At 40.9% G+C, this 27,338-nt stretch overlaps 1 protein-coding gene across 1 annotated transcript in view; it reads right to left on the bottom strand.

Moving 5' to 3' along the window:
• LOC144246307 (uncharacterized) overlaps positions 1 to 26,923 on the bottom strand; it is a 135,040-nt gene extending 108,117 nt beyond the window's left edge. Inside the window, exons 1-4 of the mRNA XM_085569101.1 lie at positions 26,889 to 26,923; positions 11,172 to 11,418; positions 6,824 to 6,886; positions 4,626 to 4,793 (exon numbers count right to left, since the gene is read on the bottom strand). Coding sequence (XP_085425227.1) covers positions 4,626 to 4,793; positions 6,824 to 6,886; positions 11,172 to 11,418; positions 26,889 to 26,923 — 513 coding nt within the window. The remainder of the gene's footprint in view (positions 1 to 4,625; positions 4,794 to 6,823; positions 6,887 to 11,171; positions 11,419 to 26,888) is intronic.
• Positions 26,924 to 27,338: the final 415 nt, after the last annotated feature.

Below are 27,338 nucleotides of genomic sequence, written 5' to 3'. Positions count from 1 at the left end.
TTTTTATGAGAGTTTTGACAAGTTTTGTGGAAGACCCTGAAAACCACTGTAGCAGTCAGATCTTTATTTGAAACTATTATGTATATAGTCTTAATCCAAATCTCATTTGAAGTCAGTGAAAAAACCCTTGTCGCCTTCAGAGGCCTTCGGATCAGATCCTTTGTTTCCAGAGGTACAGAACAGCAAATTCCAAATGTATGCAAGAACAAGGAGTATACAACTACTAAATAAATGGTAACACTACTCTGTGAAAAAAGACAGTTTTTATAAAGGGTAACTCAAAATTATGAGATCTCATATTTGATGGCATATTTTTTTTTAAAGACAGATTGCAAAGGGCCTAATCCTGAGCATTTTATTCCTACATATCCCTCTACAAATGAATGTCTTGAACAGAATTATGTGCTATTTTGAAGATCATAAGTCAAATTTAAATAAAACCCTTCTAGAACTGGAGATTTAAAATATCCTCTGTGAGTGCAGAGGGATACCTGTGGACAGATTTCTGCACCATTCCTAAGAGAATCACAGGCTGGTTTGCTCTTTAGTCAGAAGTTACAGGCCAGAATTATTAGTGATTCCACAAACGTGCACAGAGGCGATGTTAGTGAATATCTGGTAGAGGGGGATTGCTCCAAAGCCCATCAAACTCAGCTCAACAGAATTCCATGTATTGTGGCTCGGGTACGGAGTCAGATGCATGAACAAGTACAGATCTGCACAGCCCGGTACAGCTTACAGCAGATAAACTCAGGACTTGCAGAAGTGCGTGTGCACTCCAAACACCTACCCGTCCATTTTCTATCTACTGGGATCACTGCTGGGCAACATCTATTGTGCTGGCTACAGGGATTCCAACTTTTTGTCTTCTGGCTGCAAATGTGAGTCTGGCTGCATGCACACTTATTCAAAATGAACACTTATCTCTGCGACAATCAAACGTGCTGGGTGAGCACACACCGCACGAACACGCATGCAGCTATGAAGGAACATGCTCCACAGCGTGTCTTAAATTTGAGAAACAAAACACATGCAATCATATTTCTAAATTATTTTTCCCCCCTTCCAGGACAGGTACAGACGCCATAAACCAGCGTTAGAACTGTGGCAGTGTGGCTTTGTTGTGCATCTCAGACCTGCCCAAGCACCACACCACTGCAGGAGGAGGAGGGAGGGCTGATTACCGGCACCTGCTTCAAGCTGCGAGGGACTGATGCAGTTAGCAGGAAAAATGCCTAATTAGAGCGCATTTCCATTTTCCTGAGGGAAAGTGTCACGATCACGGGCCTGGCCCTGCCCTGAGCACCCATGTGCACGGCAGACTCTCAGCACCAAGGCCCTGCCAAGGTTTATGGAACATGTGGCACACGGATGGAGGCCGAGTGCAGCACAGAACCCATTCTGCTCACAGGGGAGCTGATGAAGCACTGAGTGGATGTGAATTACAACCCCTCCACAACCAAAAAAAAAAAAATCAATTTTTTTTTTCCCTGAAGAAAACTGGATGAAAAAAGGCATTCCTTCCACTCCTTTTATTTCTCCTTAGCTGCTAGCGAAGGTTTATGAATACTTGGCATATACTATGAGAAGACAGTACTGTACCCATAGAGCCACACAAAACACAATCCAGCCTCACAGTCCTACTCATCTTACATATTCAACAAAGACAAGAATCCCGGACTGCACTCACATCTTGAAGAGCTAACTCCCGCTCCATTCTCTTTCCCTTTCTCTTCTCCACCTCCTCCTCCCTTTTCCCTCTCCTTTACCCACAATAAAATCTCTCTTACCCTGATCCAAACCCGGTAACATTGATCCAGACGAAATTACAATTAATTTAAAAAAGTTTAGCCAGACGGCCCACTTGCTATGTCTGGCAGTAAGGATGCCATGGTAGCCTGCCTGCCTGCAGATCCTGTTCCTGTGGGATCACTGCTGTGCCATGCACGGAGCACGGCTCTGCCCAGCACTCCGCACCCCTCTCAGGCCCAGAACACACGGACCTTACCCTTGTGCTCCCCTCCTTCTCCACAATAGTAGGTAAAAGCCAGATTTTCAGACAAGGTAGGTGGGAGGTTAACAAGAGACAGGTCATTTATCAGCAACTCCTTACATTTTTTTTCCAGAGGACAAAATTGCATTTCGAGGATTGAGATGAGAGAGAAACACTCATTTTGCCCTCAACTTGCTCTATCATAGATTATTTTAATTCTGTTTCACTCAATCACTATCTGAAAATATTAAAAACTTAATAATTATTATCTGAAAATATGCCAAACTTCATCCTAGCCAGCTATAAAATAAATCTTTTAATTAAGCAAAGTATTGTCTATGCTTTTCATTTTTCATTACATGCACCGAACATTTTGTACGAGAATCTTGGCACTCCAACACAAAACACTTTCAAAATGTAAATGCTCCAGCTCACATGCATAATTTCTGAAGACATTCATCTGAGGGGCTGAATAGTTCTATCAGCAATTATATTTCAAGTTACAGACTAAAAATAATTTTAAATTTAAAGCCCGGAAATTGCCAATCTTATGAACAGATTTTAATCCCTCTTCAATTAACATGCACGTGGTCTTTATATACTACTATGTTCAGCATACTTATAGAAACCCTCACTATGAAATAAACCAAGCAATTCTGCTTCTTTTACTTGCAGAGGTAATGTCTAGCAAGCCTCCGCAAAATAATAAAGTAATATCTGAGAAACAATTGTATATTCCTTTAAGCTAGTCTTCATCAACAAAACAGCCCCCAAGTATTACAACCTAAGAATAAAAAAACAAAAATCTACTTTAGATAAATAGCATCATTAGGAGCAATACTGTCAAGTACTCTGAAATTTCTCAGTGAAAAGTGTTCAGCAGCTTGTGAACCCTCAACTAATATTTTATTTGCATTGTACCATGTAGCTGCTAGAGGCCTCTAAAAACTACTTTGAAGAAATTAATTTTAGCTATCACCAAGCCATATGCTCCTAAATTCCTTTCTTAATCTACACAGTTCACTAAAATATTCTCTAGTTCCTTTGAGCATGGTCAGCCAATAAATACTGCTTTACTACTTACAGTTATGAGTTGTATTTCAGTTTATGCTGCCATAAACACTTCTAATGAAATGCCAATACCGAGATGGTTTTGATACAGTGCTGTCAATGGCCTGAATTGAAAATTATTTTTGTAAAAGTCACGAGGTATTTTCAAATTATTTGGGTTTTGTTTTTTTTTTTTTGGGGGGGGGGGTATTTAGTTGGTGGTTTTTTGTTTGTTTTTTGCAGAGAAAACAACTGAAATTATTTGTATTTGGTCTGTTATTTACTTTAAATCTTAGACATAAATAAAATTAACAGGAAAACATTAAAATATTTTACACAAGCCTCCCATTTTTTCCAGTGTGCAGAAAAAGCATTTTGGTTTAGAAATACATATGAAAGGACTATTTTCCTCATAAAGTGTCCTAAAATATATTAATTTTCAGATACTTTAATTTCCACATAGATTTGTCCATAGAAAGAATTGAAAATACCTATTATTGTAAATCTGGCAATTTCACAGTAATAATAAATCCTAAGCATTTAACTATCTCTTAAATTGCGCCTAACTCAGTACATCTCTATCCACATGCTTCTTTGGTCTATAAATGGCATTACTCTAATATTTAAGTATTCTACTTAAAATAAATTCCTTCATTAACACCCGAAGAGAAAGAGAGTGGAAGTGTGCATGAGCATGTGCCAGTCGCATATGTAAAAGATAAAAAGAAAATACACTTTTGGCACTTATGGGCCTTTAAAGGCCTTGAAAAACAGTATTTTTAAAATATATGATAAAAAATAGTAATTAGAAACTAATCCTGAACAATTCCAAGAATCAAAAAATTTAAACATGAATGATGAAAATATTTACTTTCAAATTCACGTTGCTAAGAAAACCAGGTAATGTAACTGCGATGAGATAGAATCACTGAAGAGCATCAGATAGTTACCTGCAAAGCTAGGAGTTGAGCAATGCCACCAGGTCCCTTCTCTCGTACGTGTCCCTTCAAATAAACCCCATGCACTGCCTGGTGGCTACGTTACAGCTGCTCTGCACAGGGATGCTTAATAATGCTTCACACAGACTGAAATATTAAATAAATGTAAAAAACTTGCACCGCCCAACTTTGTTTCTTCTCTTAAACTCCCTTCTATTTTTATTTTTCAGAAGGGAAGGGGAAAACGCCATTCAGGAAAGCAGTTATATTGTGCTCAATGAAGGCAGGACTGGCACAAGTCCTAGAACATTTGCATTCAGAAATAAAAGCTGTGATCGACCTTTGTCTGCTAAGAAAATGAAGCTTGCCGGTTTTAAACAGGCTAGCGAAGGGAGGGGCAGACTCGATAGAAAGGGAGAAGAGAACCTAAAAAACAGCAACAATAGCAAATATTAGTCTATCACATCCTTAATAGCCAGCAAAGCGATCCTCCCGCATGAGCCCGGACCTCGCCGGGCTGATAACGCACTCCTGGTTAATCACAGATTATCAGGCAGACGCGAGCCAGTGTGCCGATCCCCACGCAGTTCCCGAAACTTGATTTTCCCACTGGGCATCCCCTGCGCTCGGCGGGAGCAGCTTACCCTGGCGGGGCCGGCGGTGGATGCGGCGCTGGGTGTTCCCTCGCAGCTCCGCAGTCCCCGGGCGGGCGGGCGGGAGGCTCCCGGCGAGGCGGCGCATCTGCGCGGCCGGGCAGGCCCGGGAGGCGGCCTCGCCCCGCGCCCGCACGGCCCCGCGGCAACAATGGGCGGCTGCGAGGGGTGGCAGGGACGGCGGCGAAGCCAAGGGAGCAGAGCAGGCAGAGAGGAAGGCAGAACAGAGGGGAGGGAGCGAGGGGGGGCGAGGGGGGAGAGACGGAGGGAAAGAGGAGAGGAGGGGAAAAAAGAGAAGCGTGTTAAGCTTGTCTGGTAGTTAACAAGTCCTGAATGAAGAATGTTAGCAAACAGACAAACAGCATGTCTGATGCATGCTAATAGTCCTGGCTTCACCACTGACAATATGAATAATTCAGTAGAAAGGAGGGAAAAGAAGAAGGGGGGGGGGGGGGGGGGGAGAAGAGAAAAAAAAAGGGAAAAAAAAAAAAAAAAAGGCATCCTCCCTTCACGCTCCCAAGCGTCTGCAGAGGAGACAGGAATAAAAAGTGTGCCGCAACTTTCTCCTTCCCACCCATCGCACAGAAAATAGTCAGCAAAAAGGCCGGTCGGGCACCAGCCCTTTCGCCAGCCCAGCCTCTCGAAGATTTTCGATTCCTATTTTTGTTGCCTATTAATTTCCCCCCCCCCTCCCCACCCCCCCTCCCTCTTTACCGCCTATTTTACTTCTTTTGTCTGGGAGCTGGCACCTGTCCCAGAGACGGCATTTTACTGCACATCCCCTTTTCCCTCCTCAGCAGAGAAAAGGGGAGGGGGAGGATGGGGGAAGGTCTGTAAGGACGGAACAACCTGTGCACCCCCTGCCCCCCTCAGACATCCCCCCCATGTTTCCTTTGCAGCCACAGTCCAATTACAAGGGGTTTGGAGGGATATTACACGCCCTATTTCACATGGTGCAGATACCTACAGCCATTAAAAATATATTTCTACGAAAGAGAAAGGCAGAGAAAGCAAGAGGCTCGTTCCCTGAGCAGCACTGTGCACTGGGTCTCCGGGGAGGAGAATCACCAGCAAAAGCCCTCATCCTCAGAGCACACAAACCTGCAAAGCCCGAGTCACTGCCCAGGCAAAGGAATCCATTTCCTTAACAGAGGGGAAAGGGAGTGAGGGAAAGGGATGAGCAGAGGGCCGAGCCCTCGCCGCTTCGCCCTCTGCATTGGGATGTACAGCGCAGGAGAGGCGAGAACCAGCCCCGCTCGGGAACGCTGGGAGAGGAGGGCTCAGGCAAGCAGAAGAAAAAGAAGATCCTATTTGCAGCATTTTTAAAAGTTCTGCTCTGGCAAAGGCCGTCTGAAGGGGAGGCCCTTGCAGCAAGAATGCGAGCAGCAGCCGCCTTTCCAGAGTCCAGCCTCCTTCTTGTGAGCGACTGGAGCAGTCAGGCGGAGGAGGAGGAGGAGGACGTGAGCCAGCGAAACGCAGCGGGCTGGAGCTGATGATGAAAGCGGCACGGCCCTGCGCGGACAGGCTCCTTTCCATCCCCCGCAGCCATGGGCACACGGACACACCGAGCCCGGCTCTGCTGCCACCCCCGCCGGGTACCCCCGCGGGCCGGGGGCTGCGATGGGGACGGCGCCGCCGGGAGGGGACCCGGCAGAGAGGCAGCGATGGGAGGAAAGGCGCTGCGCTGGAATGTAAATGCACCCACGCTATGGCAATATGCTTGACAGGGCAGTGCGGCTAATGAAGCTTTTAATTGGGGGAGGTGGGGGTGTGTGTGTGTGGGGGGGTGGTTTCCACAGAAATATCTCCCGGGATTAAACGGAGAGAAGAGGCTCCTCTCTGCAGTCACACACCTACACCGCTCTGCGTAACACAGCAGTCCGCAAAGACCACGAACTACAGCGCGCACACACACAACCAACCCCAACCTACCGAGCTGAAAACGGCCATTTGAAAAGTAAATACTGTATGTGACAGAAAAACTTTGCGATTTTGTTTTCTCATGCCCTTACTTCCAAACCAGCTGCACAGCCAAGCTCAGGCTGCTTGGCCCTTATAACTCTCTTGGCACCGAGTCAAAAGCTGATAAGCATTTGGGCGAGACAGCTCAACTGCTGTGCTGGAAGAAAAACAGCTGCCATGATTGCTGTTTGATTGAGAGCGCTCGCACACACTCACAAAAAACATACCAGGCTGCAAAGACGGGCCACAAATGCCTGAGGATTCAGCTTCAGAAGATCAACATACATTTCCTTAAAAAAAAAAAAAAAAGAAAAAAGAAAAAATTATATAGTTTTGCCTCCAAACACCCTCCCCTTCTTTAAAGAAAACGTGCTGCGTCGACTTGCTTTTCTTCTCCCCATCCCCCTCCATAACCTCAAGCAAACTCAAGGAATTGTGCCAGAAGTCCCGTTGCTAGTTACCAAGTGCATTTTTTTAAACGTCCCTTTGATACTTCTTTCCCTCCTGCTTGCCATGGAATATGCAAGTAAGATAATCTTTCAATTACTCACAAAAAGTAATTAAAAAAGAACTTCTAGCTCAGCGTTCCTTTCCCTCTTTCTCTCTTAAGGGGCAAGAGGAGGGAAGCGAGGGGGAGAAGGATGTTTTTTCTCTTTGCCGAGTCCAACATTTGGCTTTTTCCATTTGTGGCAGATCACTGTAACGCTATTGTAAAACAACTTCCTGCCCCTTTTGGCTCACGTTCCAGAAGCTGCTAGGCTAAGTTCATAGCACAAACTTTTTTCCCCCTTGCCGAAGAAGATAGACAAAAAAAATTTCCTGCAAATTATTTTCCCCCTTTTCTGGCTCATGGACTCACAAGGTGAATTTATTGCAGCTCTTTAAGAATATTACACAAGAGACGTCGGTATCCCAGCTGGATAATTCATAAGATGAAAAGGTGGGGTCATTATAAATATATGTCTGTGTGTGTCTGTGTGTGCCTGCATTTTAATTCTGTCATTTTGAATTGTAAGTCTCAGTACCATCAGGTGGATAATGAGCTAAGCTGCTTCATCTGCCGTACTAATTTGTATATCTATCATAGCACAGATCATTGGCTCAGTACATACAGCCTCCTACTTTCCAATTGCTTTTGTGCTCTAAGGTGACCTGCATCTCTCTCGTCTCCCTCCTCTCCACTAAATGCTCAGTCTCATGAAAATACCCACTGGAAGCTCCTAAACCCTCCCTGCTAGAAATGGGAGACATTGCAGTCTCTCTGCTATAAGCCAAAAAGGAAAACTAAGGCCTCCACAAGTTGCTCTCTCACGGTCTCTCCCTCCCTCCCTCCCTCTCCCTCTGTTTCTCTCATAGCAACAGCATTTCTTGGTGCGCCTGCTTTGGCATACATCAGCATTTCCACCGTCCAAGTGTCCTTTTGCGTCACATCTCGCCATTTCATTCAGCCAATGAAATCTCCTTCTTGCAATAAAAATATATAGACTTTTTCTGTTATTGGTATATTCAAAATTTTTTTCGTGTGCTTTCCTAACAAAAAACGTTGTCAAGCATTTGATTTGCCCTGCACTGGAGGGGGGGGGTGGGGGGGGGGAGAGGGTGGAGACGGGGAGGAGACTGTACAAGATTCAACCTTGAAGAACCTTCTTTGTGGAAAATATGTTACTGTAAGAGAAAAGGGATTACATAGTTACTGAAAGAAAGTCATAGTTGTCCCTCTCACTTACTATTCATTTTGCTTATGATATCATTGCTTTCCTGATGTACTTTTAAAGCACCTAGGCAGCTTCAACTGATTGGAAAAGTCAATACCATGTGTGTTGGAGTTTGTAAAATATTCTTCAGGAAAAAGAATATATTAATTGATATTTTATTCCACTAAATATTGATCATGAGGTGATAGAAAAAACTGCAATGTAAAAAGAAAACCCATAGACCTAGATCTCTATCCCGTCCAAAGCAGCAGCTCTCCAAAGCGCTATCCTGCAAAATGGAAGGGAGGGTTTCACGGTCAGAGGCTCTTTCCAAGACTCATTTCCTCCTTCCATAACCCCACAAGCGCAGCATTTCGGTGCCCGGCCGAGGTGAAGATGGTGACAAAGGCTCTGTTCCACGCCCCAGGTATCCCGGCTGCGGCGGCAGGCGCAGAGCTGACGGCCGGTGCCTGGCACGGCCGGCCCTGCCCGGGCTGAGCAGCAGCGGGGCCGAGGAGCCCGGCCCCAGCCCCGGGCCTGGCAGCCAGCGGTTCCTGCTCCCGGCTGCCCGCTGCCAGCCAGGTCCAGAGGGCACGGGGTGGCTCCAACGACTCCTGCCGTGGCAAATTCAGGGAGCCTCTGTTACCATTTCGATCCAGCCTCAGATCTCTAGAAAATGCTCAACCACCAGAGTTCTGAGCAGAATACATATTTCTTCTCTAAGCAAAATACATGTTTTATGGTTTTCCCTTACCAGCATTTTTTTTTTTTTTAATGGTGTGAAACCACAAAAGGTTTCTAATATTTATTTTTAGGGAACTATAGTAAAAGCATACTAGAGATTATCAGGACACAGTTGACAAGATATTTAAACAGTAACTTTCCCACAAATATTTATTTTGGTAAAATGACACCTAGTAATTCTGACCTATTCTAATAACTGGTCTTTATCGCATATAGACTGTGGATGCAGAGGATATGCATAAATTCTGGGTAGTTAAAAAGTAAAAGCAAGCAAAATTCCTGGATAACAGCCTTTGCAGCAGATAGCCATCACATCCAGCTAAAACGATTATAATTTCTGGTTTAAAATAATGGCGTGACATTTCTGATAGTATTAATTTTAACAGAACATCCACAGATGATAATGCTAACCCTGCAGAGAAAAAAAGAGATTACATGTGACAGTGCAGTCAACAACTTTTAATGCCAATGAAATATAAAAGACAGACCTATTTTCTTAGGGAAGCATCACACTTACATAGACAAATTGCTTAGTTCACAGTGTTTTACTTGTATTTAATCAGCTTTCTGAATGACTTTCCCCCTTGTTTCTCAGATATGATTTTTAGCTCCCTATTTATTTTTCTACTTTCCATATAAAACAGAGATCCTCTTGTTCCTTACTCTTCATAGCTGCCCTTTTCTTTTTCATTTTTTGTTAATGTGAAAACAACTGAGGATCATCCCTTCTTTTGCCTGCTCCTAATGAGGATAATTCTGGTGCATTTGGAAGGTTAAAAAGTGCCTCGCCTTTACACAATTATGGCTCATATTAATCCACTCAAACCTACCCTTCCTCAAGGAGACACATAAATGCATTCTGTCTGTCACCACAGTTGTAAAGTAAGGTTGAAAGTTGTCTAACTTTAGGTTACCGCAGAAATAAAAAATTAGGGATTCAGAAAACAGGAAAACAATTACCTCAAGTCCAACTTCTAAGCTTCACTTAATAGAAATGGAATTCCAAATGGGGCAATGGAAGAATTATTTTAAGATTCATCAACCCTAAATAAATCAAATTATACAAATAGTAGGAAGCAAGTATTTTCACACCACAGATTATACTATTACAGAATTTTATACCTCCTTTCTTTTCCTTTATCTCAAGTTCTGTCTATTGGAAACTCATTATAATTACTCCTGCTGAACACTAATTAATTTCCTTGTATTTTAACTCCAAGTGGCATCTCTTGTTCTTTCCTCTCAGTTTGGTACGACAGAGACATCCACACTGAGATCACCTCTAAATAGATCATGATTTTTTGCTCTCCATACAGCTCATTTGCAGTATGGGGTGGTTTGTAATCTAACAGCCTTCAGAAATAGTTAATAAAAGACGATCAGGTGCATTCTTAGGTTGGTTTGTTTAATAATCCAATAAACTCCTTTTTTTTTTTTAAGTTATTCAGAAAAGTGTAAAATCCTCCTTTTTTATTTTATTGTATCACTAAAATAATTCTAGTGCAGATTATTTAAAAAAAATCAAGAATAATTTTACTTAGCATTTAGACAGTTATTGTTTTTAGACGTACTCTCTAGGAATTAAAAATAAAAATAATTAAAATCCATCTAGAAAAGCAAAGCAGTCTTGTGCACCATTCCCTGAAAGGACCAGTCTGGGGATTACAGGGGTGCACGCTTCAGAGAAAGGACAGCAATTATACATAGTGCCATCGTGCAGGTCACTTAGGAAAGTTAACTGCTGGATAACTTGCATTAATTCCAATGGATCAGTGGCCTACTAAATTATGGGGGGAAAACACTGAAATACCAAACAGGCAATTCTGACATGATCTAAACTGTAAAAGCAACTGAATGAGGATGTATTTCTACACCCTTCCCTTCAAAACATAATGAAGCATTTTGCAGAAACTCTTCCTCCAGTACACCGTACTTTAACAATACTGTGGTATTGTATGAACTTTAACCATAGTGTTGTACAGAAAACTTGGCATTGAAACGGTATCAACATAAGCGAAACTCCGGCACTAGGACGAGTGACTTATTTTAGAATTTTTTTTTCTCCAAGAAAGGAGGCATTAAAGGAGTGGTTGCACCAGCAGGTTTCTAAGGGCGCTACCGCCATAAGGTTGTTTACCTTGGAGCTTTTTTTGCGCAGCTTTGCCCTGCTCTGCTCTTGGCGCAGGTGAGCGCGGCCGCCCGGCAGGCGCGCGGGAGAGCGCGGTCCCGGCCGGCGCTGCCGCCTGTCCCGCCGGGCCGTGCGAGCGGGCACTGCCCGCTCTGCCCGGCGGCTCCGCGTCCGCGCCGCCGGGCGCTGCCAGCCCACCCGCCCTCCGGCTAATGCGCGCCTCCGCTCGCAACCGGGGGCCTCCCAAAAACACTTGCTGGAGATTAAAAAAAAAAAATAAATTATCTAGCAAAAGAAAGCAAAAGAAAGGGAAAATAACACATTGGCAGAAAAAGGATGTTTGATTTTAAAGAATGATAAGCTGCAAAAAGTAGCCAAATACACATGACAAAATCTTAATTGAAAGCATACAATTTCTCAGGTCTAAAAGGGCTTAAAAATCCTTTATATCATAAATTACTTCAAGGTTTTTTAACTACTCAAGAGCAGTCCGGTGACCGAGTTCTCTTATATTAAGTATCTATGTTTTAATTACACCAGAGTGCAATAATCCTGTACAAAGTGAATTGCAATGCACACAAAATTTACATACAGCACAAATTCCTTTGTGGTTTTTTTTTTGGTAGCGAAATATTAGCAGAGATGAAAAATTTACATAAGCTGTAAAATAGAAACAGAAAAGAAAGAAAATAAAAAGGGACTTCCATTACAGTATCACTTTCATATCTTAACTGCAATTACTTACTACACACAGAGACAGCCCAAAATGGTTGTAGACACAGAATTCTGTTTGTGAGTTGAGTGTTAATAGCAGATATATCTATGTGGCCAACTTCAGCTCCACAGTTCAACTTACCATTTCTTTTGAGCCCATGAAAGGTAAAATATACGGTACATAAGGCACACCTTAGACTGGCTCTAAAGGATAACTGGAACCTCACATAAGAGTATATTGGCACTGGTAAATTTAAATCCCTCTCCTTGAAAAAAAAAAAAAAAAAAAAAACAACCCTCCTAACATGAACGATATTGCCACATTATTGTTATAGTAAAATATACTGTCAAGAGAATAATGAACCTACTGGAAGTATTTATGTATTTATCCGGCCAGATAAACACAGGCTTTTACACCCCTGGCATCAGCTGCAGGTATAATAAATAGTTGTGAAAAAAGGACAGTACTTTATAGAATTCGTGTTCCATGAATGGTGTCATTTGAGTCTTTTTCTGTCTGTCGTGTCACATTTATTGGAGGTGTATTAAGTTGCATGAATTTCAAGTGGATGCCTGAAGTTATAAACTCATCTTCAACATGATTTTGCTACGTTTCAGTTGCAGTGTACAAAGTATCCTGCACAGGTGATAAAACTAAAGGTCTCTCCTTGCGAACAGCAAGGGCCAGTTCCAAGGCTTGAGAGGACGCCGTGCTCCTCCCAGGCTGCCACTCCATGCTGGTGTGTAAAATGGGTTTTAGAAAGGAGGGTTATTTTGGTGTTGTCAGCAAAGCATAAATTCAGTGCAAAAAGTATCTTTTTTTACCCCTTAATTTCCCATTTTGCTGTTTCAAAGATGAATCAGCATTCACATGATTAAATGTGTGCCATAATTTAATAAAGGGGATTTTACTAGGTGATTTTACTAAAGTTTATTACCAACACAAAAGCCCCTATAAGGAAAAGACCAAATTAAGTTTTTGCTATGTTGTCTACACTAATAAAGTGCAGCATGAATACTAAAACTGGCATTGCAAAAAAAAAAAAAAAAGGGGGGGGGACACGACAAAATTGTGAAAATCTGCTTTCAGACTTAATTCAGTGAACTATGTTTTTCAGTTCATCCCAGGGGATGTCTGTGACTAATCACTGGCAATTTCAAGTTTGAAATTTGGGGTATCTTTTTCTTAGGGCCTTAAAGCATTTTACTGAATATTTTAGATGGCTGATCAAAGCACTGAAATATTAAAAGGTCAACTCTTAAATGTATATTCCCAAAAAAAGTTACCAACAGAAACATAATGCAATGACTTTTTTTGATGCACCAAAAATTTCAAGAAAACTGTACAGTATTTTTTCCAATACAAAGAAGTAACTTAGTAAGGAAAGTTTTCAGGGAGAAAAACCTGGACCTTTTGTCTCTTGGTAACGGGGGAATGTTACTGGGTTTGACGTGGATAAGTCTCCTTGACTCAATTAGAAATACAGCTGCTTTTCAAAAAATTTTGAAGCCAAATACCAAAATTAAAGTTGAGGTCTAGAAGCTCATATTACTTCTGTCATTTATCTGTAATAAAATTAAACAATTCCACCTCCTCCCAGCAATCATTTCAATAAAATCACATACTCTGTCCCTGTTGTACGTGAGCACAGTATGGGATATAGGGATGTATGTTCATATATGCAGTTAGTCTCATGCTAGCACAGTCCAGTAAGTGTAAATACTACTAGAGTAAGACTCTAAATATTGCTTATGTAATTCTGCACAATAGAAATCATAATATTTTTATAATGCAGCCTAAAGACTACTAATAAAGGAATATATTTGAATTACAACAGGAAAATCAATGGAAGGCACGGTTCAGGACCATTGTTTTTCTAGTTATATAAATAAAGGCAACATTTTAAAAACCTTAACACAACTTGAATACAGAGTAAGAGCAACATAAACGAAGTTCATTGTAGCAGCACTACATCATCAGGAGTTTTATCCCTCGGTGTTACCGTAACAACTCATCCCTGTGATCAGAGAACAAGGCTCCCTGCTCGGGGACTGCCTGGGTGCAGGACCTTGCTCCCACACCTGGGAGCCAGAGGGATTTCATTGAATAAAGCACTGCATGTGTAGACCAAAATGTTCCAGCCTTCAGCTCAGAGGGGAAAGCAAAACAGGTACTTCAGACTCATTGTGGGGACTTGAAAAAACAGTTTTGCTTTAAAATTGTACTGACACGACTGTGTAGAAAATAGGGATCCCATGCTCATGGGGAAACATTTCTATAGGAGTATCGCATTTACTGTCTAAGAAAATTATTGGAAATAATAATTTAAAATTATTAAATAGTTAGAATAATTATTAAATAATTAGAAAAGGTCCTTTTGTGACTGAACTACTGCACAATTCCAGCTCATCTTTGCATTTCCCTAACAGAGAACACCATTTTGAGGCTGTAATGCATTTTTCCTTCCAAAGGGGTTAACGTCAGTGGAAAACGCAAGGATCCTCTTACCACAGAAAAACTGAGCAATGCAGTTTCCCAGAGAAGCTGCCTTTTTATTTTTACAGGTGCAACTGACGTCTGTCTTGTATTTTCTGCTCACCCAAGTATTAATTTAAAAACCACACACACATGAACATATGATATGCAGCTATCTGCACCCAGGTAGCTTTTTTACGCTTTCATATACTTCTTTTTACTCAAGTATTTAATGGAAGGAGGCACAAGAACAGATTTTGACATGAGACAAATAAGGAAAATAAGCATTCATATCAAATGAATTTTGCTGAGTTACACTAGGCCTGAATATATATCCTAGTGTTTAGGAAAATGTTTATCTTTAAAATGTAAAAAACAGGTTTCATAATTTCCATAGCACACCTAAAACCTGACCAAACCACATGTTCTACAGGACTATTTCTTAAATTTTTCATGTTTTTCCTCCTTAAACTGATATGTTTCAATGGTCCAGAGAATCAAAGAAATCAACAGGGAAGCAGAAATGGCGTCATATTAAAAGCAGTACAGACAAGTGTACACCAGTTGCTAAAGAGAGAAGGCTATTAAATATAAACAGTTCCTACTTGGTTTTCTCTGCAGGGGTCACATTTGGAAACAATTTTGATACCAAAATTACAAGATCATGTTTTAATTTCAGCAACATCTTTGTGTAGGAAATGAGAGAAATCTTACCCACCATTAAGCTTTACCAGGTACACTAGCTGGAAAAATCAGTGCCAGAAATAGTAATGCTGAGGAATCAAGTTCACACAGTAAAATAGACTATGCTCTGCTCATTCTATTACTCTAAACCTTACCACAGAACAAAACCTTTAGTTTTGTTTTACTGTTTAAAGTTATTTTTTAAACAGTAAAAAAAACCTAAAAAAAACCACCCCACACCAAAAACAATAACAAAAACAAACAAACAAACAAACAAAAACCAACAACCCCCAAACAAAGAAAGAAAAAAATCCTGAGAGGTCTGAGTCAGGAACGTTCAAAGCAAAAGCATTCCAAAAGGCTCCCTTCACTAAGGATCTTTTAGAAGAGGCAATTCTACAATGGCATCCTGAATTATCATATTGCATGTTGAAATGTTTAACATACTCTGAAAAAAATTAGTTCTCTGTTTCATCAGGCATCCTATGGTTATTATAAGGTTCCAATATATTTCTAAATAAAAATAAGTATTTTAAAATTTGAAAACAGGCTGAGTATTTTCTTAACTTTTTTCTTTTAAACTCCAAGCTGCTATCCACATTTTAAAATTCTACTACAGCTCATTAATTCCAAAGAAAGCACAACCATATCAGTGCTTTAAGGTGAGAAAAAAACCCCAAAATAATGCAAATACCATTGCCTTGAGACTCTTTTTAGACTCTAAAATCCTACAGAAGCAGAAAAGCAATACTAGTACTGAAAAAAAAAATATAAAAGGAGATGGACTTTGTATTTTTGTTAGTAAACATATTAATTTTAACAAAGTAACATGAGGGAGTAAAAGACTTATATCAACCTGACAATATTATTTGTAGTGGAAAACAGGTAAATATACATTTCCACTCTATCTTCCAATAAAAAAAACTAAATGTAGTTGGACTTTGGGAATTTCCATCAACAAATAAAGGACACAGAATGGCTGGTTTCAGTATTGCTGCAGTCAGCATCACTTGCTGCTCACATTTGGTTCAGCTCTGAATGCAAGTTTTCACTCAAAGGGCATGATAGCTCAGCTGCTCAGCCACTGCTTTTGTTAAAAGAGCTCCTTCTGCTGTATTACAGAATGTACTTTTAAGTCTAAGAGTAGATTATTAGAAGTGTTTGTTTAAATAATTCAGCTGCAAGGGAACTTAAAGGATGTTTTACTTGAAATTACTGGAATGCAAAGACACATTTTTACCTTAATCCTACTCATGTTGGCAGCCACAGAAGTTGCAAAGTTTACTATTGTAGTGTTATTTATTCTTGTGATGGCAACAGTATAAGCTCCCCCCAATACACTCAGATCCCTTGTGCTCAGTTCTAACCCTGCTGTGTTTTACACAACTTGGCTGTCATCAGCAATTAGGGCTTTTTTTTTTTTTTTTTTTTTTGATAGAAGGAAAAAATGTGGAAAAGCCATATGCTGACTGAAGTTATGTGTTTATATCTTAATTATTTTATGATCAAAAACTGTATTTCACAGATTTTACTGCAGAGCAAAAAGAGCATACAGATGAAAAAGAACCAACTTTCGGTAAAAGTTGGTGGTTTTCTGTATGCAAGTCTTCCAGATAATTTATCTCAGCTTCCATGTTTATATACGTTCCCTAGTCACAGCACCTAAAAATGAGATGCATCGCATTCTGCTACCAGTTACTTCCAAAGTTTCTTTTCCAAGAAAAAAAAAAGAAAATCCCAGGCTTTTTGCATAAAATCAGTGATAAAGACAAGGAAGTTCTAGTTCTCTCTGGCTCAGTAGCCCGTGCTTGCCACGCTTGGCCTCGCAGGGCCCCGTGTGTGCGTGCACTGCTGCAACACACAGAAGAAGTAATGGAAATGGGGCTGGACACAATCCTCTGGGACACAGCACTGCGTTTCCTTACAGGCTGAGACACAAGGCTCATTCTGAGATCTCAGAGGCCCAAGTTTGATGCTGCAACTGCCATGCGCTTTCCCACTATTTTTCACTAGTCTGTGCTTCTTCCTTTGGAAGAATCCAGTCAGGAATAAAAAAAAATAAATTAAAGGCTGAAAAGGAGCAATTGAATTACAGGGGGAAGACCCAAGCAATATATTTAGTTCAACGAGGGCTTAAGTGCCACGGCCACTGGTAATTAAAGAGCTAATACGTCCTCTTTGAAATAGTTTGACTTTTCCTCCGGCTGCGAGCACGGCGGCCTTGGAGGTTGGGTTGAGGCAAACCTGATACTCTGCCATTCTCCGCCAGCACGTGCCGAAATTAGTTCTCCGTTTTGTGGTGGCCCTTGGAGAGCAATTCCCATTGAGAAGTGAACAAAGGCCATGACCCCGGGGTCAGAGTGTAATGCAGGAAGCATGACCTCCCCTTTGTTCAGAACAACACTGTTTACTCTGCCTAAGTAAAGATCACCAATACATTAACTAAAGAGGATTAAAAAGGTCATATCCCTAGGGATGGAGCTCACGAAAGTGGCAAGTCTCTTCAGTCACTAAATCACTGGACTTCCCCATCTACCCCCCCTTCAAAAAAGAGACACCTTAAGCTGTCATGGCTCAGTGCCACGTTATTTTCAGAGCAAAAGTCTGTACAAATTCACATTTCAGAACCAGGTAATTTCTGCAGAGCTAGCCAGCTGCTTGAAAGTTATTTTTGAAGTTACCAAAATATTCTAAGTGAAAACTTATCATCACATTACAATTTTTTTATTTTGTATCTCCTTTTGAAAAATTCTGAGTTGATTTATAAAATTGATTGGGTCTTAAAATGGTTGTTAAAAAGTGCAAATAACTATTATAAATTAAATTCTTAAAATATCCTATAGTCTGTGGATGGGCAGAGAGGTTTCCTGTCGCTGTAGACATTTACTAACTTCATGATGGCTCACTTGCAAAGAGGAGAACAAGGAAAATAAACTGAAAATATGCTGCCTATATAATTTCACATATGATGATTGCTAAACTTTATCAAGCTAAATAAGCATTTATTTGGACTGTTAAGATTTCTCTTGCCAACTTCTCATAATATCTTAGAACATCATTATTAATATGGGTATGAAGACAAACATCTCCTGAAACAGCTAAATTAATGCTGCATTGGTGACATACAGCTAGACAGCACGGTGGAGTGTCCCCATTCCACCTCTAATCCACTGGCCTGCTGAATGATCCCAAATTTGCTTGTACCTTGGTTTCCTCACCTCACTGGGATGCAGATATTAGCATCAGTTAGATGGCCACGATAGGAGGAAAAGAGCACACAGAAGAGAGTAGTCCAGGCTACGATATTATCCCTTCTTTATCCTTAGGCAGAGGCACCTCTGATTAAGCTGAACATTATGTTAGAGCTTCCAGAAGAAAATAACAGGAATCAGGCCAGGCAAGGGGGCAAGCTTTAGATCAAAGTCTTTGGTGCAGGGAGTTCAGCATCACAGACAAATCCCACACAGAGTAAATGATTTGGAATCCACATGAGATCACCCAACACCAGCAGCTTTGAGAAGAGGATCAGGAGTGGCCAAAACTCCAAAAATCAAGGTCCTAGAGTCCCACGAAACAGCACGAACCATACAGGGAGAGGGCTGAGATGGTGTCCTTCCATGCTCAGACACTTTGTGCAAAATAGCTATTTTTGGATCCATAACAATATGTTCACCTTTTTAGTTTCTAGCAGCATGAATTAATGCAAGAGGTGTGGCAAGCTGGGATCTCATTACACCCAGCCTGCACTGGCCCTTCTTCACCCACCACTGCAGTTCCTGCTCCTGTGGTTTCTGATCCTTTCTCACCGCAGCAGTAGGAGTCAGAAGCTTACTGCAGATTCCAACACAGACCAGAGTAAAGAAGAAACTTGCAAACCATGTGTCTGCACCGTGATGGGCATCATTCCCACTGCAGGGGGGTGAACGACTCACACTTGAGTAACCTCTCACCTGTCCAGTTCTGTGCTGGAAACACACAAATCTAGTAACACACTTTACTTCGACTGCTGTGCCCTGAAATCTGATGTGATAGTATTAGGCTTTTTATTATACACCAGGAGTCAAGGAGAGAAAGTGGAGTCAGAAAGCCTTGACAACAGGTTTAGAAAAGGCTGTGTCCAAGACAAAGCAAACATGTACAGCAGGTATTTAAAATAATAATGTATGTTCATCAGATCTTCCCATCGATTTCAAGGGAAACACTCTGCTTTTTGGCACAAAAGATTATGTAGGCATAGCCAAACCATCAGGAAAAAAGGGTAACAAAATCTTTAGACACAGAAGGAGCAGGTGGGCAGGAGCAATGTGAGTACTGAGCAAAGCTTTGTATCAGGCTGAGGCAAAGGGGTACCTTTTCCAAAAAGCACTGGACTGAAACAACCAGAACAAAGAATATACTTAGACATTAAGATTTAAAAATGGAGACTGGGAGCATAAGGACTGAACCAGTGGCATAAGGACAATTTATTGACATACATTAGAAGCAGGAAGACTGCACAACAATTGTCAGGCAAGTCTGAAATAGTACTGGGAAACAAAGGGAGTGAAGAAAGGCGACAAAAAACACCACAGAAAAAAATAATGGCTGATTATGACCTTGAGCTACTTAGTTATGCAGAAAAGGAACCTTGCCTTTTCTCACCCTGTACGACCATACTAACATTTCTTGTTAGCTGGGTTCCTAATTTGGGATATTCATAAAAAATAAAAAATACCCACTGCTTCTTCCAGTGGAAATTCCTAGTCTTTTTTTTTTCAGTTCTCTTTCACACCAGCCAACAGCACTCTCCCTCCAAGATGGGAAGCAAAAATAACACTCAGGAAAGTGAAAGAATAAGACATCCCTTCTCTCAAACAGGGAAACAGAGGAAACATCCTTGCATTGTCCATTTTTTGGGGGGGTACCTTTTAGGTTTAAATAAAAAGTTTTTATGCTAAATACAGATGGAAAAAGCTATGATATTCAAGTCACGAAATTGTCCCCTCTGGTCCTTTCACGTAGCAAATCCCATTAATCAATTCTTTTGCAAGTAAAGGGTGAAAGAACGGCAGATAGCAAAACAGAAAGTGCTGAAATAAAGGGATAAATTAAAGGCAAGCCATTCTGAGGATACACACAGCGTTTCAGAAGCAGGCCAAGGTTGGAGGCAGTGCTTCCAACAAAAACCTGCACTTTTCTATCAGGAATGAAAGGACAGCAGTTCCCAAAAATAGCCACAAATGATGATCCAGATTACATGCCAATGAATTCTGTGATTTAGTAAACCGTCTGGAAGGCTACTTTAAAAGATTATAACTTTAATGCCTGAGCAGGGATTACATAATGGGGAGAAAAACAACATTGATAACAAAAAATACGTCTTTTTTAACTCAGAGTGCATCCACAGAATTCATTACTATATATTTGGCCTTTCAAAATGGCTTTGACAATGTGACCCATGAAGACCATAAAGAAAACACAACAGTCACGACTGGAAGTTGGAGTATTGATTAAAAACAAACTAAGGAGCCAAAAGTAAAATGTACGAATGAAAAGACACTTTGACAAGATAAATGTTAAGAGCTGTTGAATGCAGAGGCCATACTGGTATCAGTTTTTAACTTTAGTTCATGTTTAGAAAGATCAGCTGTAAAATAAAGAGTGGCAAAAATGACAAGCAAGGGGAGAGTACTGGAGTTACTGAAGGGTTTAACCAAACTGAGTGAATGTGAAACACAGTAAATATTTTTTTTTTTAAATTGCTAAGGACATCATATTGCAACATTCTTCAAGGGGAGGACCTGAGTGCCACCATAACAAATCAATGAAAACTTTCAGAGATATGCAATAATGTCAGGTAAGTCAAGCAGGAAAAGAGTTCTGTGCTGAAAACATTATCCTTCTAATATCCGCCTGCCAGGGAAACAGCTTCCTGGAGAATGCTAATGAGCCTTTCCTCATTAAAGCTACAGAAGTAACAGAAGTGCAAGGGCAGGTGTCTACAATAATGTCACTTTTAAGAGACTGCCATATATGAAAACCTAAAGTGATCAAACTATTTATGTTAGTGAGCATATGAGCAACAGGGAACACAACAGAGATACACAGTCTGAATGTCAGGATCTGTAGTCTGACTTTCTCACCTGCTTCCACTCTTGACAGGGAAATGATTCAGATAAATTAAACTAGCAATAAATTCAAACTACAGGAATATATTATTTTTCAATGTGCAGCCTGAGCATATGAGAATCAACGCCTTGTTAAGGGACATCAGCAGCAATCAGAAAGAATGATTCTATCCATAGCCTACAACAATGCAGAGTTGGATGGGATTGTGCAAAGCCAAGCGACCTGCCTGCTGCACTTTCTGACAAGTACGGGATATTCCAAAAGCATCTGATGCTGGTCAACTTCACTCCCTTACCAATCAATCAATTTGGTAAAAAATGTCAGGGTAGACTTGGCATTAATTACACCAAGGGCCTGTTCTGGTGCAGTAATTTCTACTTTTCTGTGGCAAAAGAACAGACAAGTTCACTGTCTCTAATGCAAATTGCCTCATCTTCTAAGCTAGCTATGGTGCCTGACACAACACTGTCAGTGCACCATTTACATGTCACAAAAATATATAAAAACATGTACGTTTACTTTGCCACCTGCTCTCCCCCTGCCACTGCAAATAATTAGCAAGAACCTCAATTGCAAGATTTTGTTTTACTATACAAACATTGCATACAGTGCTCTGGTTCATAACATATAAATACATTTCTTTTTTTTCTCCATCATGCATCATTATTTGCATTTAATAATTAAAAGACAGTCCAAGTTGTGTGTCAGATCCTGGGATATTTCCACTCATAGTGGTTTGCTACACTCAGTCTTTGGTCTCACCCAAGCTGTGAGAATACCTCACCACAACCCACACACTGCTGCTCTTCAAAGGAAGACAAGGATACATAATTAAGAGATGATGAGCTCAAATACAAGACATGAGATGTGGGAGCAGATTCTTTAACCACACCGGTGAGTGGTTTTACTACTGAAGTTTCATCAGATGTCTTTACTTATGATATCAGTAGAACTCACACATTCTCAAACTATATTTGCAGCAGCAAAGGGAAAAAAAGGAATGCTAAAACTGTACCACTGCATAAAAGTAGTTTTAACATCAACTGGTCAGAACTGAAATTGTAAATCACCATTATTAACAAATTGCCCTTGTAACAAGTGGGGTCTATGTCTCAAAAAAAAAACAACAACAACACACAAAAAAAAAAAAAAAAAACAAAAAAAAAAAAAAAAAACCCAAAACAAACACCAAAACCAAATCAGCATCCGGTTTTGCTAAAAATACTGTCAAAATTTAATCCCACAAGATCTGTAACCTGAAAATAGTCTTATTTCAAGACTTTATGATGCTGTAATTGTGGCCATAATATAAAGAACTATAGACAGAAGTATCTGTGTGTATATGTGCTAGCTCAGGAACCAAAGGCACAATGCAGAGTGGAAATGAAAATTCAGATATGGGTACAGTTCCACTACAGCACAGAGAGGATCAGTCCCTTGCTGGCTATTCAGAATAAACAAAACATCAAACTACTTTTCTTATTACTCTGCAGAGCTTAAACTAGATTTTATTGTTCTTGCCATGACTGATTAGGGAAAGAATTGATAAGTCTGGAGCAAAACAAGATGTGAACAAAGCTCCCAAACTCAAGTGAGGACCAATGACCAGTGTTCAGAAACAGGCATAAGAAATAGCAGAATTACATGCTTGCTTGTTTTCTGATTAACAACAACAACAAAAAAAGAATAATTCCGTTTTACCTAAAAGAAGTCTTCATTTTGTGCTGCTGCAGGACCACGTCTCTACAAGCTAGGGACCCTTTGCAGGGCCAGAGTCTCTCGGCGGCAGCCACACCCTCCTCCTCTTCCTCATTTTTTTCCACTGACCACTAAATACTTTCCAAGTCAGGCACTGAAAAAAAACAATACAAAACAAAACCCACATTTTTAATGGACATCAGATACATTATTGCTGATTTAATTAGGCAGATTATAAATAAATAAATATATTTGCACACACACCCATATTTGTATTTTCTGTTTCATTTCAAAGAAATTTGGTAGGCCTGATTTGAATCTCTATTCAAACCACAGGGAAAAAATAATAAAAACGTATTCTATGCTGACAGCAGAACTAAGCCCTCTGGCTACCTCTTTTCAGAGTTTTATATGACATGCTATCCATTGGTACTGGAAAAAATTCACAGAACAGGAGCTTTTCAGAGAATCTTCAGATTAACCTTTATGTTTTGTAGCAGTAATAGATGCCAGCACACTACAAGCTGAGATATCCCAGAACTTGTCTCTTCACGGATTCTATTGATCTGATACTCAGGCACAACTATAACTTTATATTAAAAAAAGAAAAAAAAAAATAAAAAGAAAAAAACCCTTAAAAAAAATACTTTCCTGGCTCATGTATCACTCAAAATCTCCCAGGTAATAATGCTGCATAGACAACATGTCCTTACTCTTATAATATTTCAAACAATTTCTTTTATCCGTAATTTGGCAGTAATTATACTACATTTTGTATTCTATTTAACCGGAAAATAGTCAATATTAATTCAAAGTGAGAAAGCAAACTTCTCCCATATCTCAAAAAAAAACCCCACCCTACTTATTTTCAAATAATCAGCTCCAGCATTCAACAACAAAGCAGAAATACACTATTTAGGGTTCAGCAACTTGAGCGCAATTTTTTTTGGAAGTAAGTGCACGAAGATACTTTTGGGTTTTTTGTTTTTGTTTTGATCATTAGGACTGAAACTGATATTAAAATAAGCTGCTTGTTTATTTAAATTTAGAACTAAACTTATAACCTGTATCCATAGATTCATGCTATTATGCTTGCTGAAAGAACAAGTTAGTATTAAAATAAGAACAGTGGTTATGTTGAGGTGTTGTTAAATAACGCCAAATCCAAAGTGAGTTTGTCAGGCCAGCATCTTCTACATATTTATTAGTGTACAACTGTACACCCACAGAAAAACACTGCTATAAGGAAGTGATACAGTTCACTACTAGTCAAGGTGTTTGCAGTTCCATACAGTCCTACATCCTAACAGATTGCCAATATACAATTCTGAATTCTCAAAGCCTCCATAATGCTACATTTCCACATACAGTAAAATATGTATAATTGACTTGCGAAGTACATCAATACTGAGGTCTTTTATTCCCAAATAAATATTTGTTCCCTAAACTGCAGAATATTAGATAAAACTGCCATTTATACTGGAGTGCTCCACTACAACACTGACTTTTAAATCCAAATACATAATAAGGGAAAACGCTAGCACATTAGTATTTTACTGGCCCACAAAACGATTCACTGTTCTAAGCCCTCCCATCCATGTATTCCATACCAGAAAAGCACACTCACTCCAGACTGTCTGCATTCCTATTTACCGAGATGCTCTGCAATAAAGGGAGCAAACAGAAATCCAAGGGTTAACAGAAAAAACGAAACAGAACCCTAAACGAAACCAACAAACCTCACCACCAAACTGCCCAGCCATGCTGCAGTCCTTGCAAGAAAAGGAAAATGTTCAGCAGGCAAGAGCCTAACAAAAAGCCAACGGAGAATTTAGTGTCGCTATTGCCTGGATACTAGTTTGGGATTTAGGCAGCCTTGGATTACAAGGACTATTCCCTTAAAAATCCAGCCCACAGTTCCTGCACTGTTTTCTACAAATACCACATCCAAACTGTGACTAAACACCTCATTATGCTTCTCTGGCACTGTTAGGAGCACACATATTGTACAATTTTGTGGGGCACATGAAAGCAGAGGGAAAAAAAGTGGCTGTTTTTTACCAACTGGTAATGAAATGATGAACAAGTTCCCTGCAAAAGCTTGCATTATCGGTAAATCCTTTCCCCCACCTCTTTTGACCTGTGTAGGCAACAGGTGACAAAATACAGCCCCAATCTTCAGCCTTATAAATAAGAAAATGTATGTAGACTATGAGACATCTGCACTGTAATATAGCCTTTTAAAATAAGTTTAAATTAAATCAAGAAATTTTGCCAGGCCTCTACATTGGCTTCAGAAAGTAAATGCTTTTCTTAATATTTACTTGTAGAGGTTTCATTTTAAAAAAATTACTGTCCTCAGAGTTACAAAAAATAGCTAGTGACTTGAGGTAACAATCTGGTATTGACAGATCTTAAAAGAGAAAACCCAAACTGCATTTTCGAAGGAACTGCAAGCCTCAAATATTTCACTATAATCTGTTTTTCCTATAACTTGCTAATTGATCTTAAATATGTAGATGAATTATGAGCCAATAACCTCAAATTTTCTTAGCTCTTACTCCAGACAAACATTATATCTGATTTATGAACATCTGAAATATTTAATTTGCTGTTCATGGCATTTAAACAGTTAATCTAATTTATGGCAAGTAAGGATTCCACATTAAAGACTCCTTCTACTTTCTCCTTTAAGCTTCACCAATTCAAAAGCCTTTTCCCCATCCCTTATTATTTAGTAATAGTCTCCCTTTGTGCACTGGACATACTATGGTAGTTCAGGAGGCTGTAGCAGTTACATGGTTCCTTTGCCAGTCCCCATATTGCTCATTAAATAATTTCAGTCCCCATATTGCTCATTAAATAATTTTGGTCCCATATATATACACACAGCTGGTAAAGGGATGACTTTGATGCATCCAGCTACATCTACACTTCCAGAGTGAGCCTCAAAATAAAAAACCACAGTGTTAACAAAACTGATCAGCTCTCATCACTGTACACTTCCCGAGTCTCTAATCGCTCTCGCTACATTGGCAAAGCTGTGATGGAGCAGTACACCTGTGTCTCTTCTAGAAAAAATTCACAGTAGGCTAAAACAGGTTCAGTTCTGTTAAATACCTACATCTCCGTTCGCAATTAAATAGAATCTTTCTTTAAAGAAAGGATTCCCTAAAATATTTTACATGCTTACAAACAGTTTTCTATTCCAGAAAGCTTTACAAATTCTTCCCTTTGCAAATATTCAGCTGTGCAGCACCGGCGAAGACCTCCGGGTACAGCAGATGGTTAAAATTCTGCATCATTTTTAAGAGCCTAAGAGAAAGCACTGCCTTTTTTCGGGGGAGGGCGGGGGTGGAGAGGAGAGAAAAAGCTGAGAACAGCAATTTACAGCCCCCCTTTTTTTTTTTCCTTGACAGTAGCAAGCTCCGCCTCAGTCTGGCCCTTCCTCCAACCTCTGCTAACCTAAAAACCAGCGCCAGGCTGGCAGCGGGCCAGGGATTCGAAAGTAAACATTATCCTCCTGCCATTTTTCAGTGCCGTTTATCATATCCTGGTCCCTTTTTACCCCCTTCCTCCCGCCGCCTCCCCCTCCCTTCGCCATTGCAGAATGGCCGTGTTTGCTCCCGGTCTGTTTCCAGCCCCAGGAGCCCCGCTCCGATGCAAACCTGCAGGACGCGGTCCGAGCGCGGGCTGCGGCCGCGCCAGGCGCATCTTTCCCGTGGGATGGGGTGGGACGGCCGCCCGCGCCCGCTCCCGCACAATGCACTCGCCTCTCTCAGCGCTGCAGCTGCCGGCACAAACGCGGCTTTTCCGTTTTCTTATTTAATTGTGAGGGGAGTGCTTAAAGACCAGAGCCATCCACGAGCGGCCGGGAGGGCGCCGTGCGGCGCAGCACCTGACTCTTTGTTATCCCTCATCGCTCATCCCCGGTCCCTTCCGCTCCGCGATTCCTCCTCCCACCTTGCGCTGCTCCTCGTTTTGTCAAGGCTCTGTAAAAAAACCAACCCGACTAACTGAAGTAGCTGCGCGTTAGGGGTTTTTACCTAGTCGTGCACTGCATGGTGTGGATAGCGGGCATACCGGCAGGAAGAGGAAAAAAAGATTTAAATATATATATTAAAGGGGGGGGGGGGTGTAGTAAAAATAAATAAAAACTAAATGCATAAGGAGAGCGGGATGGTGCCGCTGGCGCTCCCGAGCCACCGCTCCGGCTGGGGAGGAGCGGGAGCGCAGCCGGGCGCGTACGGCCATGTTGTGCGCGGGGTCAGCGCGGGGCACTGCGCTGTGCGGCGGAGCGCTGCATCTGCGGGCGACTTGTGTTATTTCCCGTTAAACCCTCCGCCCCTGACCCCCCCCGCACACACACACACACACACACACACACACACACATTCCTGCCCGGCAGAGCTGGATCTGGCGGTTATTTGTACTATTTGCCATTAAATCCACCCTCCCCACCACCGCCTCCTGCCAGGGAACGCCGGCTCGGCTTC

Source organism: Lonchura striata, chromosome 1A (genome assembly GCF_050655825.1).
Source record: "Lonchura striata isolate lonStrDom1 chromosome 1A, ASM5065582v1, whole genome shotgun sequence".
Lineage (NCBI taxonomy): Eukaryota > Metazoa > Chordata > Aves > Passeriformes > Estrildidae > Lonchura > Lonchura striata.
Note: the sequence above shows the minus strand (reverse complement) of the source record. Positions and strands in the feature narration are given on the sequence as shown.